Source organism: Ornithorhynchus anatinus, chromosome 15 (genome assembly GCF_004115215.2).
Source record: "Ornithorhynchus anatinus isolate Pmale09 chromosome 15, mOrnAna1.pri.v4, whole genome shotgun sequence".
Taxonomy (NCBI): domain Eukaryota; kingdom Metazoa; phylum Chordata; class Mammalia; order Monotremata; family Ornithorhynchidae; genus Ornithorhynchus; species Ornithorhynchus anatinus.
This window is the reverse complement of record NC_041742.1, coordinates 8,575,600-8,591,664: the sequence shown is the minus strand read 5'-3', so window position 1 is coordinate 8,591,664 and position 16,065 is coordinate 8,575,600. Positions and strand designations below refer to the sequence as shown.

At 54.7% G+C, this 16,065-nt stretch overlaps 1 protein-coding gene across 2 annotated transcripts in view; it reads left to right on the top strand.

The window, feature by feature from the left end:
- Positions 1 to 16,065, top strand: part of SDK2 (sidekick cell adhesion molecule 2) — a 180,926-nt gene that overhangs the window by 102,704 nt on the left and 62,157 nt on the right. For both annotated transcript variants that reach the window (XM_029079921.2, XM_029079920.2), the window contains exons 6-18: positions 2,234 to 2,345; positions 3,036 to 3,226; positions 4,129 to 4,212; positions 5,470 to 5,664; positions 6,005 to 6,121; positions 6,239 to 6,406; positions 7,700 to 7,802; positions 9,362 to 9,538; positions 10,343 to 10,479; positions 11,068 to 11,215; positions 12,721 to 12,861; positions 13,775 to 13,956; positions 14,398 to 14,513. In XM_029079921.2, coding sequence (XP_028935754.1) covers positions 2,234 to 2,345; positions 3,036 to 3,226; positions 4,129 to 4,212; positions 5,470 to 5,664; positions 6,005 to 6,121; positions 6,239 to 6,406; positions 7,700 to 7,802; positions 9,362 to 9,538; positions 10,343 to 10,479; positions 11,068 to 11,215; positions 12,721 to 12,861; positions 13,775 to 13,956; positions 14,398 to 14,513 — 1,871 coding nt within the window. The remainder of the gene's footprint in view (positions 1 to 2,233; positions 2,346 to 3,035; positions 3,227 to 4,128; positions 4,213 to 5,469; positions 5,665 to 6,004; positions 6,122 to 6,238; positions 6,407 to 7,699; positions 7,803 to 9,361; positions 9,539 to 10,342; positions 10,480 to 11,067; positions 11,216 to 12,720; positions 12,862 to 13,774; positions 13,957 to 14,397; positions 14,514 to 16,065) is intronic.

The window sequence follows — 16,065 nt, the reverse complement described above, 5'->3', positions numbered from 1 at the left end:
CCACTCTATCAACGGCTTTCAAGCCCATCCCTTTTTACAACAACAACATGAGGTTTTTTATTGTGGCAATTACTTTAGTTTATATTCTTTCTTTCATTCAAGCTCCCTTTTATTTCATTTCTCTTGTCTTTCCCTTTCTTCTTAGAATCCAGGAGGGCAAGGTGTTGTGTGGGAAGGACGGGGTGGGTTAAGCGGTGGAGATTCCAGGTGATGCGAGGCTGGCAGGTCACCAGTCTTGAAATTAATCATGTCTTGGAATTTTGAGGATCTGTATCTTCCCCTGGTCTTCTTGGGGGATTTAAGCAGCATGGCCTAGTGGATAGAGCATAAGCCTGGGAGTCAGGAGACCTGCATTCCAATCCTGCCTCCGCCAATTACCTGCTGTGTGATAGTGGTCAAGACACTTAGCCTCTCTGAGTCTAAGTTTCCTCCTTTATCGAATGGGGATAAAAGATCCATTCTCTTTCCCTCTTATACTATGAGTACCCTGAGAGACAGGGACTGTGTCCGTCTTGGGTATATTGTGTATACCAGCATTTGACCCGTAGTCAGTCAATTGTATTTATTGAGCACTTAGTGTGTGCAGAGCACTGTACAAAGCACTTGGGAGAGTACACTATAACAATAGAACAGGCACATTCCCTGCCCACAGCAAGCTTACAGTCTAATGGGCTTAATAAATACAGATATATTATTATTAATATTATTATTATTATGCTTATGCAGCTGTCATTGGAGGAAGCAGGCTGTTGAGACCATTAAAGAAGAGTAGCATTTGGGGTGTCCTGAGTCTCACTGAGCCTAGGAGGACGGGCCGGGGCAAAAAAGATGGCAGAGTCAGATCAGACTGTCCATCCCTTTGTCCATCCTTCTGTTTACTTTCAGAGGAATAGAGGAGCTGGAGAAAGAGATGCCAAGTGAGCAGAGCAGCTCCAAGTAGTTGGTGGTTTCCTCCCCAATTCTGCTGAGCCCCTGTTTCCTCCTGACAACAGAAGCAGCAAGAAATTGGGATGCTGAACATAGGCATCCTTGCTTGCTTAAATTTTTGGAAAGTCTCTGGGGTAGGGGAGGTGAAGGCCAGACGGTTTCCTGGGTTCTGGGTTTTCCAGGATTAGGAGATCTGTGCCCAGAAAATGTCCGCTAGATGTGGGGACCAGAACTTTTCAGCAGCAGCCAGAGGGCATAGAGGGCAGAGGCCCAGTTTCCCGGGCCCTCCAGAGGTCATCTGATCTAGTCCCCTGCCTCCAGCTGGGGCTGAACTCAAACTCTCCCCAGAGGATGAGGATTCATCCAGCCCTGGGAGGAGACTCCGTTAGCTCAGCAGGAGCTGGGGCAGCCAGAAAGTTCTTCCTTCTGTCTAGCCTTAATCACCAAAAACTGGGCCTCAGGTTGGACCAGGGAGATGGACGGGGAGGTGAGGAGTGGAGATTTGTCCCAATCCCAATCCCATGAGACTCTGTGATCGGCCTGGAGCTGCTCGAGTCCTGCCGATCAAGGGGAGCAGATGACTGTGATTTAGGGGGGCTACCTCCCTCTTGGAGGCCCCCCCCCCACACCAGCTGTGTCTAGACTCCTCTCAGGAGACACTGTGGTTCACCCTGGTCTGCCGATGGCCTCCACCTCCAGGAGCAAGGGGAGAGGAAAGCAAGAGATCGGCCTTCTGTCCTAATAATAATAATAATGTTGGTATTTGTTAAGCGCTTACTATGTGCCGAGCACTGTTCTAAGCGCTGGGGTAGACACAGGGGAATCAGGTTGTCCCACGTGGGGCTCACAGTCTTAATCCCCATTTTACAGATGAGGGAACTGAGGCACCGAGAAGTTAAGTGACTTGCCCAAAGTCACACAGCTGGCAAGTGGCAGAGCCGGGGTTCGAACCCATGACCTCTCACTCCAAAGCCCATGCTCTTTCCAGTGAGCCACGCTGTCCTACATGCAGCGGCGTGGCCTAATGGCTAGAGCACGAGCTTGGGAGTCAAAAGGTCATGGGTTCTAATCCCTGCTCTGCCACTTGTCTGGGGTGTGACCTTGGGGAAGTCACTCCACTTCTCTGTGCTTCATTTCCCTCAAGTGTAAAATGGGCATTGATAATGTCAGCCCCATGTGGGACAGGGACCGTTCCAACCCAATCTGCTTGTATCCACCCCAGCACTTACTGCAGTGCCTGGCACGTAGTCAGTGCTTAACAAATACCACAGTTACTATTATTACGTGACCTTTGATGTCTCCCCAGATGTCGGAGGCCCGGCTGACCCCATCGCCCCCACCATTGTCATCCCACCGAAGAACACCAGCGTCGTGTCTGGAACCTCGGAGGTGACCATGGAGTGCGTGGCCAATGCCAGGTGAGGGACGTCCAACCCAGCCTGAGGCCCGGAAATGAGTCCTCTCTGCCACCAGAGTCCAAGGGGCCAGAAGCCGGGGAGACCCTGTTGGGGTCGGGCCATCCATGGCCATATCAGTCATTCAATCATATTTACTGAGCGCTTACTGTGTGCAGAGCACTTTACTAAGTGCTTGGGAGAGTAAGATCTTGGGGCTGTAAGTTTGTTGTGGGAAGGAATGTGTCTGTTGTATCATTGTATTGGACTCTCCCAAGCACTTAATACAGTGCTCTGCACAGAGTAGGCACCCAAAAAATATGATGCAATGAATGAATACTATGTAACAATGTAACAGACACATTGCCTGCCCCGAAATGAGCTTACAGTCTAAAGAGAAGGTGAAGGTGGCTCGGGCCATGGCATGAGGCAGGCGGGTCCCGGTGGGGCTCTGGAAATAGCCAGCAGACACGGGCGTCTGACGCGTGTGCAGGATGACGGCTCCGCAGCACAGGCCCCATGGTAAAATGCTTCACAACAGCCGATCCCCACCCACCTACTCCCTTTTGCCCCCCGCTATACCGGCCAGAGGAAGGGGTGGTAAGGAAGAGAGAGGGCGATTGGCATTTGACAAGCTAGTCGTACATGCCCGGGGTTGTGCCCGAGGTGGGTAGCCCGCCCCCTCACGTCCACGGGCCCGCCCCCACCCGCCAGGCCTCTGATCAAGCTGCACATCGTCTGGAAGAAGAACGGGGTGCCGCTCCTCGGGGGGCTGAGCGACCACAACCGCCGCCTCACCATCCCGCACCCCACCGGGAGCGACGCCGGCTACTACGAGTGCGAAGCCGTCCTGCGCAGCAGCAGTGCCCCCTCTGCCACCCGGGGGGCCGTGCTGTCCGTGCTGGGTGAGCTCCGGGGGGGTTGGGGTGGACCGGACGGGAGAGGGGAGGGTCTGCAGGGCCTCTCTGCTGTCTGGAAGCTCCAGGAATCAAGATAGGAGGGAAAAGAGTGTGTGGCACCCTTTCTGCAACCTGGGGGGTCAGGCTACCCGTGCCAGTGAGCACCGGGGGTCACACAGGGAGCGGGGAGGGTTTTCAGTGCTCCCTCTGCTAGCCAGGGAATCATGCTAACCGGGCTGGGTGAGCCTTGCATGACCACCCGAGGAGGGAGGAGGGTCTGCCACCCGGAGGACCTTGCTATCTATCAGTCTGCGTGATCCCTAAGGGTTCGGGCGGGAGTGGGGAGGATCTGCAGCACCCACTCTGCCATCCAGCAGAGCAGCATGGTGTGGTGGATAGAGCACGGACCTGGGAGTCAGAAGGTCATGAATTCTAATCCCGGCTCTGCCGCCTGTCTGCTGTGTGGCCTTAGGCAAAGTCACTATACTATTATTATCATCCTGGGGGCCCTCCCGTCCTTGCTGCGGGAGCCCTGAGGGGGTCAGGAGGGAGGGGAAAGGGTCTGCAGTGCCCTCTCTGCCACCTGGGGGGCCATGCTGTCCATGCAGGTGAGCCCCAGGAGGTCACTGGTTGAGGGCGAGGGGTCCCCAGCCCCCCTTTGGCCACCCCGGGGGCAAGCTGTCCATGCCGGGTGAGCCCCGGGGGCTGCTCGGGGAGGAGGAAGGGAGTTGGTTGGAGGGAGGAGAGGGAGGGTCTGCGGCAAAGCCCACATCTTCTCCCCTTGGACCCGAGATGGGATCGTCACGACCTCTTCTGTCACCCCGGGACCCCTCACTGGCTGCTCTCCGGGAGCCCCCAAGGGCTTCAGCCTCTCCCTTTTCTCTCTTCCCCCCCACCCCCACCCCCAGAGCCACCCCAGTTTGTCAAGGAGCCGGAGAGACACATCACAGCAGAGATGGAGAAGGTATTGGACATCCCTTGCCAAGCCAAAGGTATGCCGGGAGATCGCCGGGGAAGCTGGGGAGGATTCAAACTGCCCTGAGCCATCTCTACCCACCCTGGTCGCTCAGTCGGTGACTTGTTCCCGACATTGCCCGGCTCAGAGCCCCCAGGGGACGCCCGGACCCTCACCCCGGCCCAGCGCTGAGACCGAGGCCGGAAACGTAATGATTCCAACCGGAGAAACAAACGGGCCCAAATCACCGTAACATCAGGGTTATAAATGAGCCAAATCACCATAATTGCACTGTTATAGAGAGAGTAAAAATCACAGCCGTTTCAGAGTTACAAATGAACCTAAATGACAGGAATGTCAGCCCTGCCCTAGATGGATTAGGGTGGGATAGCAGTGTTTTACACCGTCTTGAGTCCAATGATAATGATGGCATTTATTAAGCACTGACTATGTGTCAAACCCTGTGCTGCACGTTGGAGTCAGTCCACAGTAATCAAACTGGACACAATCCCTGTCTGGGAAAGCAGCGTGTGTTAATGCAAAGAGCATGGGTCTGGGAGACAGAGGACCTGGGTTATGATCCCAGCTCCACCACTTGTCTGCTTTGTGACCTTGGGCAAGTCACTTCTCTTCTCTGTGCCTCAGTTACCTCATCTGTAAAATGGGGAATTGGGATTCTGAGCCCCATGAGGTTCACAGACAGTATCCCACCTAATTAGCTTGTCCCTACCCCTGTGTTCAGTATGGCGCCCAGAACATAGTAAGGGTTTAACAAATCCCATTTTTAAAGTCTGCATTCAGCTCCTCAGCTCTGGGGCCCATATTAAGGACTAGAAATGGTCCCTGTCCTCAGGGAAGTTCGGGTTATCAGGGAAGTAAAGACACAGGAAGCATTACTATGTGCATTTTAGTACGGCGATAGCCAGAAAATGAGGAGGAGGAAGAGGAGGAGGAGGTATATCTGAGTCAGACAGGAGCAGCAGAGAAAATAAATGCAGCCAGGTGTTAGCATAGCCCTGCAGACCAAACCTCCCCTCCCAACTACTTGGTCTGGGTCTGCAGAGGAGGAGAGGAATGGGGGGTCACCCTCTCCACCCCAAGAATACATTTGGGCCGAACACCCCGAGAGATCAGCGGAGAGGATTCAGAGGGGCCGGGTGGGTTTCAGAGGGCCCCCCCACTCCAGGGCCAAGCAGAGAGAGACGGGAAGAAGGAAATAGTCCCCCCGTGCTTCGGAATTGTGTGGATGTTGTTCTGGGCACATCTGCCACCACCCACGCCATCTTGCTCGCAGGCCTCCCGCCGCCCGTCATGTCCTGGTACAAGGACGCAGCCCTTATCGAGGTGGAGAAGCTGCCCCGTTTCCGCCTGCGCGGGGACGGGAGCCTGCAAATCAGCGGGCTGGTACCGGATGACACCGGGATGTTCCAGTGCTTCGCCCGCAATGCCGCCGGAGAGGTGCAGACGTCCACCTACCTCGCCGTCACCAGTAAGTCGTCCGTCCCGGCCGTCCCAAGTCACCCATTAGGTCGTGTCGATGGTCCCGGAGGGCTTACCCGGGGGCAGCCATCAGCAGTGCACTGTGAAATCCAATGGCAAAGGGAGCGTCTGACCATCTGGGAGCATCTGACCATCTGGGTCAGATACCCTGGGGCGGAAGGCCTCAGGGAGAGCTAAATAAGGCAGAGGTAAAATTTGGTGGCGGGGGTGGCCGGATGGACGAGATCCCCAGAGCCCCCCCCAAGCACTCTCCTGCTCCCTCCCCGGCTTCCACCGCCAGTCGTCTTGGGCAGATACCGGGTGTAAGGGTCCCCCTCTCCTCTCCTCAGGCATCGCCCCCAACATCACCAAGGGCCCCTCGGACAGCACCGTCATCGACGGCATGACCGTGGTGCTGGCCTGTGAGACCTCGGGGGCCCCCCGCCCCGCCATCACCTGGCAGAAAGGTATTCTACCGGGTCAGGGGATGGGGCGGGATGGGAGGAGAGAGGGCCCAGTCAGGGAGCTGAGTGCCCTGAATTGGCTGGGCCGCTTCCGCTGGGTCATCCTGGGCCTTCCCCCAGGCGAAAGGATCCTGGCCAGTGGCTCCATCCAGCTGCCTCGGTTTACCCTGCTGGAGTCGGGCAGCTTGCTCATCAGCCCCAGCCGCATCTCCGATGCCGGCAGCTACGTCTGCGTGGCGACCAACTCGCGGGGGGTCGACGAAGCGTCCGCGGATCTGATCGTGTGGGGTGAGTCTGCTCCCCTCACCGAGGGGAGCACTCCCACACCCAAGGACACACATGCACGTGACCTGCACGTGGCCGAACAGTACACATCCCACTCAATAATCTGTATACACCCACCTAGCCCTAGGCTCCGCACACATAGAGAACTCGATATAGGCTGAATGACTGGCTGACTGCTGGTTGACTGACTCATTCATTCATTCAATCAAATTTATTAAGTGTTTATCGTGTGTAGAGCACTGTATTAAGAGCTTGGGGAAGACCAGTACAATAATAAACAGTGATGATCCCTGCCCACAACAAGTTTACGTTCTAGAGTGGGGGAGACTGACATCAATACAAATAAATAAAATTACAGAGATATACATCAGTGCTGTGAGGCTGGGGTTGGGGAGGGAAGAGCAAAGGGAGCAAGTTAGGAAGATGGAGAAGGGAGTAGGAGATGAGGAAAAGTAGGGCTTAGCCTGGGAAGGCCTCTTGGAGATGTGCCTTCAATAAGGCTTTGAAGGGGGTGAGAGGCATTATCTGTCAGATTTGAGGAGGGAGGGCATTCCAGGTCAGAGGCAAAGATGTGGGCCAGGGGATGATGGCGAGGCAAGAGAAACTGAGGCACAGTGAGAAGGTTAGCACCAAAGGAGCGAAGTCTGCGGCCTGAGTTGTAGGAGGAGAGAAGCAAAGTGAAGTAGGAGGCAAGGTGGCAAGGTGATGGAGGGGGCAAGGGGATGGAGAGCTTTAAAGCCAACGGTGAGGAGTTTTTGTTTGATATGGAGGTGGATAGGCAACCACTGGAGATTTCTGAGGAAGGGGGTGACGTGTCCTGATTGATGTTGTAGAAAGATGATCCGGGCAGCAAGAGTGAAGTATGGTCTGGAATGGGGAGAGACAGGAGAGACAGACTGAGAGACAGTCAGTCAGGAGAGACTGACTCTTGGCTCACTGGCTGACTGCTGGCTCACTGAATGCCCGACTCCTCTAGACTGTGAACTCGTTATGGTCCGGGAACTTGCCTACTAACTCTGTTGTATTGTACACTCCGAAGTGCTTACTACAATAATTGGCACACAGTAAGCACTTAATAAATACCATTGATGATGAGGATGATGACTGGCTTATTGACAGGCAGATACACACACAGATTTCACCTCTCCCTGCCCCGGGCACACCCCCACCAGGTAACAGAAACCCCATTTAGCCCCACACCCAGTGCCCAGAGCTCATCTCCCCTCAGTCACCTTCCCCAGCCTCAGCCACTCCCCGCCCACCTGCTCACTGTCCACCCTCACGGGTGTGTTACAGCCCGGACGCGGATCACCACCGGCCCCCAGGACCAGAGCGTCATCAAGGGCACCAAAGCCTCCATGACCTGCGGTGTCACCCATGACCCCAGTGTGACTGTCAGGTACCTGCTACCGGGCCTAGCCTCCGGCCTCGCCTCCGGCCTCTCTTCATGCCTAGCCTCGGTCCTTTGGAGGGATGGTGGCTGAGGGGGACCGAAGTTTTTTCTGGAGCTCACGCTCTGGGGGCTGCCCTAGCGGAAAAGTCTTATGGAACCAGTAAGGGGAGAGGAGAAAATAATAATAAGAATAGTGGTATTAAGCGTTTATTATGTGCCAGGCACTAGACTAAGCGCTGGGGTGGATACAAGCAAATTGGGTGGGACAGAGTCCCTGTCCCATGTGGGATTCACAGGAGCCGACCCCCAGGGTAGGCTGGGAACTGGGTCAAGGTCAGGCTGACCTGGGCTAAAAGTCACCTCTTGACAACAGAGTCTGGTGAAGTTATATAGGAAGAAACTGCTCTAACTGACCCACTTCCAGTCAGGATCCCGAGACACTGGGAAGGGGAGGAAGGGTCAGTGGAGCTGGCGGGCAACGGCTTTGGCTAGCGACGGGACCCAGAGGCCGGGCCTTCGGCCCCTCGGGGCAAAGGTGAACAAGGCAGTGATATAAAGCCTCCCGGCACGGGCCGGTGACTAAACACCAAGACACAAATCTCTCTCCATCTCTAGCTCTCCACCCCCGTGAACTTGGTAAAAAATTTAGCACAGCTCTTAAAAATTAATATTCCTTAACTTTCTCTACGCTGAATATTTTATGGGGTAATATTCATGCCACCGTGCGCTGCTACCCCGGTGGGGGTGTTCCTGGAGCAGGCCGGGGAGGCCCAAACCGCCACTTGGTGGGGAAGCCATCGGCGCTCCCAAAAAATGCTTTGGCAGAAGGGGTAGGTGGGGGGGAAATGAGGGTGGGAGACCAGTGGCCATAGAGTGCCATCTGGTGGCTTGTAGACTAGAGATCGGAGAAGCCGGCCCAGGGCAGGGGCGATACTGATCATCAGTTCAGACCAAGAGACCCCTCCCCACCTCTGGAGATGAAATCTAGAGAGGCCAGGGGCAGGCCGAGGAAACCTGATTTACTCTGAGGTGCCCTGGCCCAACCGGAAATTCCAACTGGGCCCCCAGACTGACATAGTCTTGGACCAAGGGTGTCCCGGGGGCAACCCGCACCAGAGTTGATGCCCCCTCCAACCTGGGCCCGTTTCCATGGGAGCAGCAGGAAATTGGCCTGGTGCCCGGAGGTGAGCATTAATTGGATAACCAGGTTCCTGCCAGGGTCGATGGCCCAGCCAACTGTGGGGGTGGAGGCCTGTGTCGGGGAGGGTGCGGGGGTACCAGACCCTGGAGCGGAGGGAGCCGCCTCTCAGGACCAACGTCAGGGGAATGAACTACCCCTCCGGCCCCCCTCGCGGGAGACCCCACGGTCTACCCGGGATGGAGATCAAGGGAGACCCTCTGGATCCCGAGGAGCTGAGCCCCCTGGCCTGCAGTGGGCCTTGGCTTCAGAGTCACTACTGGGGGGTTCCCTGATTGATGAGACAGACCGCACTGAACCGGGTGGGTGAGGGGTGGCTCCAGAAGGGGCTCTTGGGGCGCCCACCATTATCGCCGGCCGGCCCTAGGCACGTCTGGGAGAAGGATGGCTCGTTACTGAACCTCGAAGGTGCCCCCCGCCTGCGGCTGGGCCAGGACGGATCCCTGCACATCTCCCAGACCTGGTCAGGAGACATTGGCACCTACACCTGCCGGGTGCTGTCCGTAGGAGGGAACGACTCACGCAGTGCCCACCTCCGCGTCCGGTAAGAGCCCCGTTCTCTTCCTTCCCGCCCTCCCGACCCTTGACTCCTGACCCCGGAGTGGCTAGAGCAGTCCCGAAAGGCCTCTGAGCAGGTATTTAGCATCAGCCTCAGCCCCTAAGCCCCCAGAAGCAAAAGCCAGTTGGACCCCTTGCCCGCTAGCGGAGAAGTGAGAAACAGGAATTCCGGTTCCTCAATAACAGTGATCAGGTAGGCATTTGTTAAGCACTGTACCGTGTGCCATGCACTCTGCTGAGCACTGGTAAAGAGACAGGATCATACAAGAAGGGCATTGGTCCTAGATTCAAGCTCATTCCCCGGCTGGGCGGCTCCAGACTGACCGGAGTGTTGGCCAGAGGGGCAGGAGGTGTCAAGCCTCGGGGTCAGAGCTGAGGCCCTGAGTTGTGGGTGGGATGCTGACCATGCCACAGGAGAGACCAATCAGAGCCTTCCAATACGAAGGCCAGGTGTTGATCAGCCCACTTCAGGAGAGATGGGCCTGCTTGGGTGGTGGTCAGAAGTCCTAGCTGGGTTGGCCCACCTGATGCCCCAGTGTGACCCAAGCTGTGCCCAGACCAGGGGGCACAGGAAGGGCCGGTGGGGGGGCACCTCGCAGTTCCCCTGGTTGTGCCGGGATCGGGCCTACCTCAGAGTTTCCCCAGCCCCTGAAAAGGCTCTCGGGAGGGGAAACTGACTCCCACCACCACCCGAGAGACTCAGTCCTCAGCACCCTAGAGAGAACAACTCCATTTCTCCCGTCACGTGAATCCCCTATGTCCCCATCTCCCCCCCCCCCACCTCACCCAGGCAACTGCCCCATGCTCCTGAGCACCCTGTGGCTACCCTGAGCACCACAGAGCGACGCGCCATCAACCTGACCTGGCCCAAGCCCTTTGATGGCAACAGCCCGCTCATCCGCTTCATCGTGGAGATCTCCGAGAACAGTAAGTTCCCGCCCTCTCCCTTCCCCTCCCCACCCCCTCATGTCCTTCCCCACCCTCTCATGCCCCTTCCCTGACTCCTCATGCCCATCCTGTATCTCCCTCCATCTCCTCCTGACCCTCAATATCCCCATACCCCCCTCTGTCCTCTGCTGCCCCTCCCCATTTCCTCCTGCCCCACCCCACCCCTTCATCTCATCCCCTCCTGATTTAACTCATCCCCACTGGCCCAGAAAGAGACCTACCCCTGCGGATTTGAATCACACAATCAGAGCCAGAAAGGTCCCAACTACCAAGATGTTGAAGCATAAACAAAGTGTGGATAGACATATAATTTGCATACGGTTCCTTGGCCGAAAGGCTGTGCCCAAATTCCCCACCAGCCTTTGTTCTTTTCCCGCAATGCTCCTCTGCCTGACTGGACTGAGCCAGCCTAGACAACCCCTGATGGGGGGCTTTCCTGAGGCTGTTGTCTGGGAGGGTAGGGTTAGGGTAGGAAGGAACCCCTCCTCGATCTCCACAGGCCAGGGAGAGGTGGGGGGGTGCTGCCTGTCCTCTCTCCCCACTTCCCCTCCCCTTGCTGCCTCCCAGATGCCCCCTGGACGGTGCTGCTGGCCAACGTGGACCCCGAGGCCACATCCGTGGTGGTCAAGGACCTGGTGCCCGCCCGCTCCTACCAGTTCCGCCTCTGTGCCGTGAACGACGTGGGCAGGGGCCAATTCAGCAAGGACACCGAGAGGTAACCGGAAACAGAGGCCTGCGGTTGTTCTGGTACTGGTGTGGGTGAGGAAAGAGGACTGGCATACGGAGCCCATGTGGGCTTTCTGAAGAAATTACCTCCCACTGTCTCTCAGCATCCCTACCCAGGGGAGAACCATGCCTGCACCACAACCCTGAGGCCAGAAACACCGTGGCAAAGTGGATAGAGCCCGGGCCTGGGAGTCAGAAGGACCTGGGTTCTAATCCCAGCTCTGTCACTTGTCTGCTGTGTAACCTTGGGCAAGTCACTTCATGTCTCTGTACCTCACTTACCTCATCTGTAAAGTGGGGGTTGAGACTGTGAACCCCAGGAGGAACAGGGACTGTGTCCAACCCGATTTGCGTATATCCCCTCCAGTGCTTAGAACAGTGCCTGCCATATAGTAAATGCTTAACAAATACCAAAATTATTATTACTAGCCCATGTTGGATGGTCAGACACTGCCCTGACTTCCATGCGGGTTTGTTTAAAACTCTCATTATATTGTAGTCCCCAAATGCTTAGTACAGTCAGTCAATCATATTTATTGAATACTTACGGTGTGCAAAGCACTGTACTGAGCACTTGGGAGAGTACAGTATAACGATACAGGGACACATTCGCTGCCCACAGTGAGTTTATAGTACAGTGCTATGCATACAGTAAATGTTCAATAGATACCATTTATTGGGTGTGTGTGTGTTTTCACACGCACATAATAATAATGATATTTGTTAAGAGCTTACTATGTGCCAAGCACTGTGCTAAGCTCTGGGGTAGATACAAAGTAATCAGGTTGTACCACGTGGTGCTCACAGTCTTAATCCCCATTTTACAAATGAGGTTACTGTGGCCCAGAGAAATGAAGTGACTTGCCCAAAGTCACACAGCTGATAAGTGGCAGAGCCAGGATTGGAACCCAAGACCTCTGACTCCCAAGCCCAGGCTCTTTCCACTAAGCCACGCTGCTTCATATGTGTGCTCAAGCTGATTCGTCCTCATTCCTGGGAGCTGCTGGTCCTTGCAGTGACTCTAACGAGGGCTTCAGGGCACATGACGATCTTTCCTGAATGCTTGCTATGGTGGGCACTTAAGGCAGAGGTCTTTGCCCACCTGAGCCCCACCCCCACCCCCCAAGATCAGATCTGGGCAGCAAGGTTGGGGCAGATAACATCCCCATTTCTCAGGTGGGGACACTGAGGCTCGAAACAGTCAGGCGGTTTACCCAAGATCAGCCAAACAACCTCTAGACTGTAAGCTGGCCCTCTAGACTGTAAACTCGTTGTGGGCAGGGAAGGTGACTGTTTATCATTATACTGTACTCTCACAAGCCCTCAGAACAGTGCTCTGCACACAGAAAGCACTCAAAAAATACTCTTGATTGACTGACCGCCACCCGGGGCAGAGCCAAGGTGTCCTGACTTTGCCCGGGGACTCTCCTCCACTCCTTGTCAGGGAAAAGGGGAGGAAACCCAGAGTCTCAGCTCTCCCCCTCTAACCCCCAGGGTCTCCCTCCCGGAAGAGCCTCCGACGGCGCCTCCTCAGAATGTCATCGCCAGTGGACGCACCAACCAGTCAATCATGATCCAATGGCAGCCTCCTCCCGAGAGCCACCAAAATGGTGTCCTCAAGGGCTACGTCATCAGGTGGGCTAGGCCGCCGGGGGAGGGGTGGGCAACTGGGCGGGGGACCCTCCGCCTGAGGACACGGGTGGGTTGATAATGGTCGGAAGCCCAGGAAGGACAGCCATGTGCAAGGGAGAGCCCTCCTTCTCCATCATCCTCACTGAGTTCGCAGCCTCAACCTGAAACAGTAAGGATGGCTGCTAGACCTCATGTGGCCTAGTGGAAATAGCATGGGCAGGTCTGCCCAGCTCTGCCTCTTGTCTGCTGTGTGACCTTGGAAAACTCACTTCACTTCTCTGGGCCTCAGTTCCCTCCTCTGTTAAATGGAGATTTAAAATGTTGGTATTTGTTAAGCGCTTACTATATGCAGAGCACCGTTCTAAGCGCTGGGGTAGATACAGGGTAATCAGGTTGTCCCACATGAGGCTCACAGTCTTCATCCCCATCTTACAGATGAGGTAACTTAGGCACAGAGAAGTGAAGTGACTTGCCCACAGTCACACAGCTGACAAGTGGCAGAGCTGGGATTCGAACCCATGACCTCTGACTCCCCAGCCCGGGCTCTTTCCACTGAGCCACGCTGCTTCCCGATTCCCGCTGCTTACAGATTAAGTCTGTAAGCCCCGTGTGGATCAGGGACCGTGTCCAACCTGATTAGCTTGTGTCTACCCCAGCGCTTAGGTCAGTGCCTGGTACTTAGTGAGCACTTAACAAATACTGACAATAATAATAACTTCCCAGTAGAGCAGCATCTTGGATGCCAGAGGGGAAGGTGGAGGGGAAGGCACCTCTTTCCAGATAAACTTTAGGAGCAGGGGAGATGTCTATCTGTTTGATTTGAGTTAGTCCCGCGTGGAGGCCGGGGAGGGATGAGATAAACTTCAGACGCTGGCGGCCTGCGTCCAACCTGCGTCCTTGGGCTCCCGCCTCCCAGGTTCTGTCTAGCCGGCCTGCCCGTCGGCTACCAGTTCAAGAACATCACCAACGCCGACATCAACAACCTGCTCCTGGAAGACCTCATCATCTGGACCAACTACGAGATCGAGGTGGCGGCCTACAACAGCGCCGGCCTGGGCGTCTACAGCAGCAAAGTGACCGAGTGGACCCTGCAAGGAGGTAGGGGACCATCCTGGGGCGGGCACTTCCAAGCCCCCCGCTTCAGGCTTTCTGATGCTCTGAGCCACTGGACCCAGCACTAGCAGATACCGGAGAGCCAGGCCCCAGGGGAAAGGAAATGAAACAGAGGCCCAGAGGAGCGAAGCAGCATATAGAACGATCCACGTCATAATTGTGGTATTTGTTAGGCACTTAATATGTGCCAGGCACTGTACTAAGTGCGGAGGCACTGTATCCCAGCCCCACAGCACTTACCTCCGTACCTGTAGTTTTATTTATTTTTAGTAATGTCTGTCTCCCCATCTAGACCGTAAGTTCACTGCGGGGAGGGGATGTGTCTGTTGCCTTTTTGTATCGTACTCTCCCGAACACCTCGTACGGTGCTCCACACACAGCAAGTCCTTTATAAATAAGATCGACTGACCGACTGTCTCACGCCAGTTCCCACAGTCCCCCCGGGGAACGTGCAGGCCGAGGCCACCAACTCCACCACGATACGCTTCACCTGGGTCGCTCCCAGCCCCCAGTTCATCAACGGCATCAACCAGGGTTACAAGGTAAGAGCCGGGGCAGGAGGTGGGGGGCGGCAGGGGGCGGGGGCAGTGGGCCCTCCGGGCTTCTGCAAGTCCCCCAGATCTGGGAGGAAGCCCTCGGATGCTCAGGAGAGAGCCAGTCCCATCTGCTCATCGCTGCTTATCATCGGCTAAAACAACAAAGAGAAGTAGTAGACATTGTAGTTGTAATAGTTTTAGACCGTGAGCCCGTTGTGGGCAGGGATCGTCTCTCTTTGTTGCTGAATTGTACTTTCCAAGCGCTTAGTACAGTGCTCTGCACATAGTAAGCGCTCAATAAATAGGATGGAATTAATGAATGACTAGTAATAATAATAGTAGTCGTAGTGGTCATAACCATGTTAATGGTAGTAATATATAGTAGTAATAGTCACGGTTGTAGTAGCAATAATAATAATAATGATGGTATTTATTAAGCACTTACTATGTGCCAAACACTGTTCTAAGCTCTGGGGTAGATACAGGGTCATCAGGTTGTCCCACGTGGGGCTGACGGTCTTAATCCCCATTTTACAGAAGAGGTAACTGAGGCCCAGAGAAGTGAAGTGACTTGCCCCAAGTGTCATAGCTGACAAGTGGCGGAGCCGGGATTAGAACCCATGACCTCTGACTCCCAAGCCCAGGCTCTTTCCACCTAGTCACGCTCTCCGTGCTGTATCCGCCGCATCATGCTGCGTCTCTTCTGGTGTTTAACTTATACTGTCAAAAGGATCGTTATTCATTCATTCATTCAACCGTATTTATTGAGCGCTTACTGCGTGCAGAGCACTGTACTAAGCACTTGGAATGTACAGTTCGGCAACAGATAGAGACAATCCCTGCCCAACATCGGGCTCGCGTTCTAAAAGACGCAAAACAGACAGCAAAGCAAAACAAGTAGCCAGGCATCAAAACCATCAAAATAGATAAATGGAATCATAGATATATACACATCAGTTGTTATGCTTGAAATACCTAAGTTTCTGTTCCTACGACTTTCCTCAGGGATCCTTTGAAATTCCTGTTAGTTAAGAAAGTGAGAAATGATGTAAACAGTGGAGAAATCTATAAAGAAACTGATGCCAATAGCACCAAAATAAAAAAAAACCCTAATAGTAATAAAAATGGTGATATTTGTAATAGTCACACATAGTAATAGAGAAGCGGCATGGCTTAATGGAAAGAGCCCGGGCTTGGGAGTCAGAGGTCATGAGTTCTAATCCCGACTCCTCCACTTGTCCGCTGTGTGACTTTGGGCCAGTCATTTCACTTTTTGGGGCCAGTTACCTCATCTGTCAAGTGGGGCTGAAGACCGTGAGCCCCTCGTGGGACAACCTGATGACCTTGTATCTAACCCAGCGCTTAGAACAGTGCTTGGCACATAGTAAGTGCTTAACAAATACCATCGTTATTAATAGTCCCAGTTGTGGTGTAGTCGTAGTGGTGGTAGCAGGCGTAAGAGTCATAGTTCTGGTAATAGTCCTTGTAACAGTGGTTGTAGTTAGAGCCGTCACTGTAGAAGTCATAAAAAATAGTAATTTATCCCACGGCTCCTTCT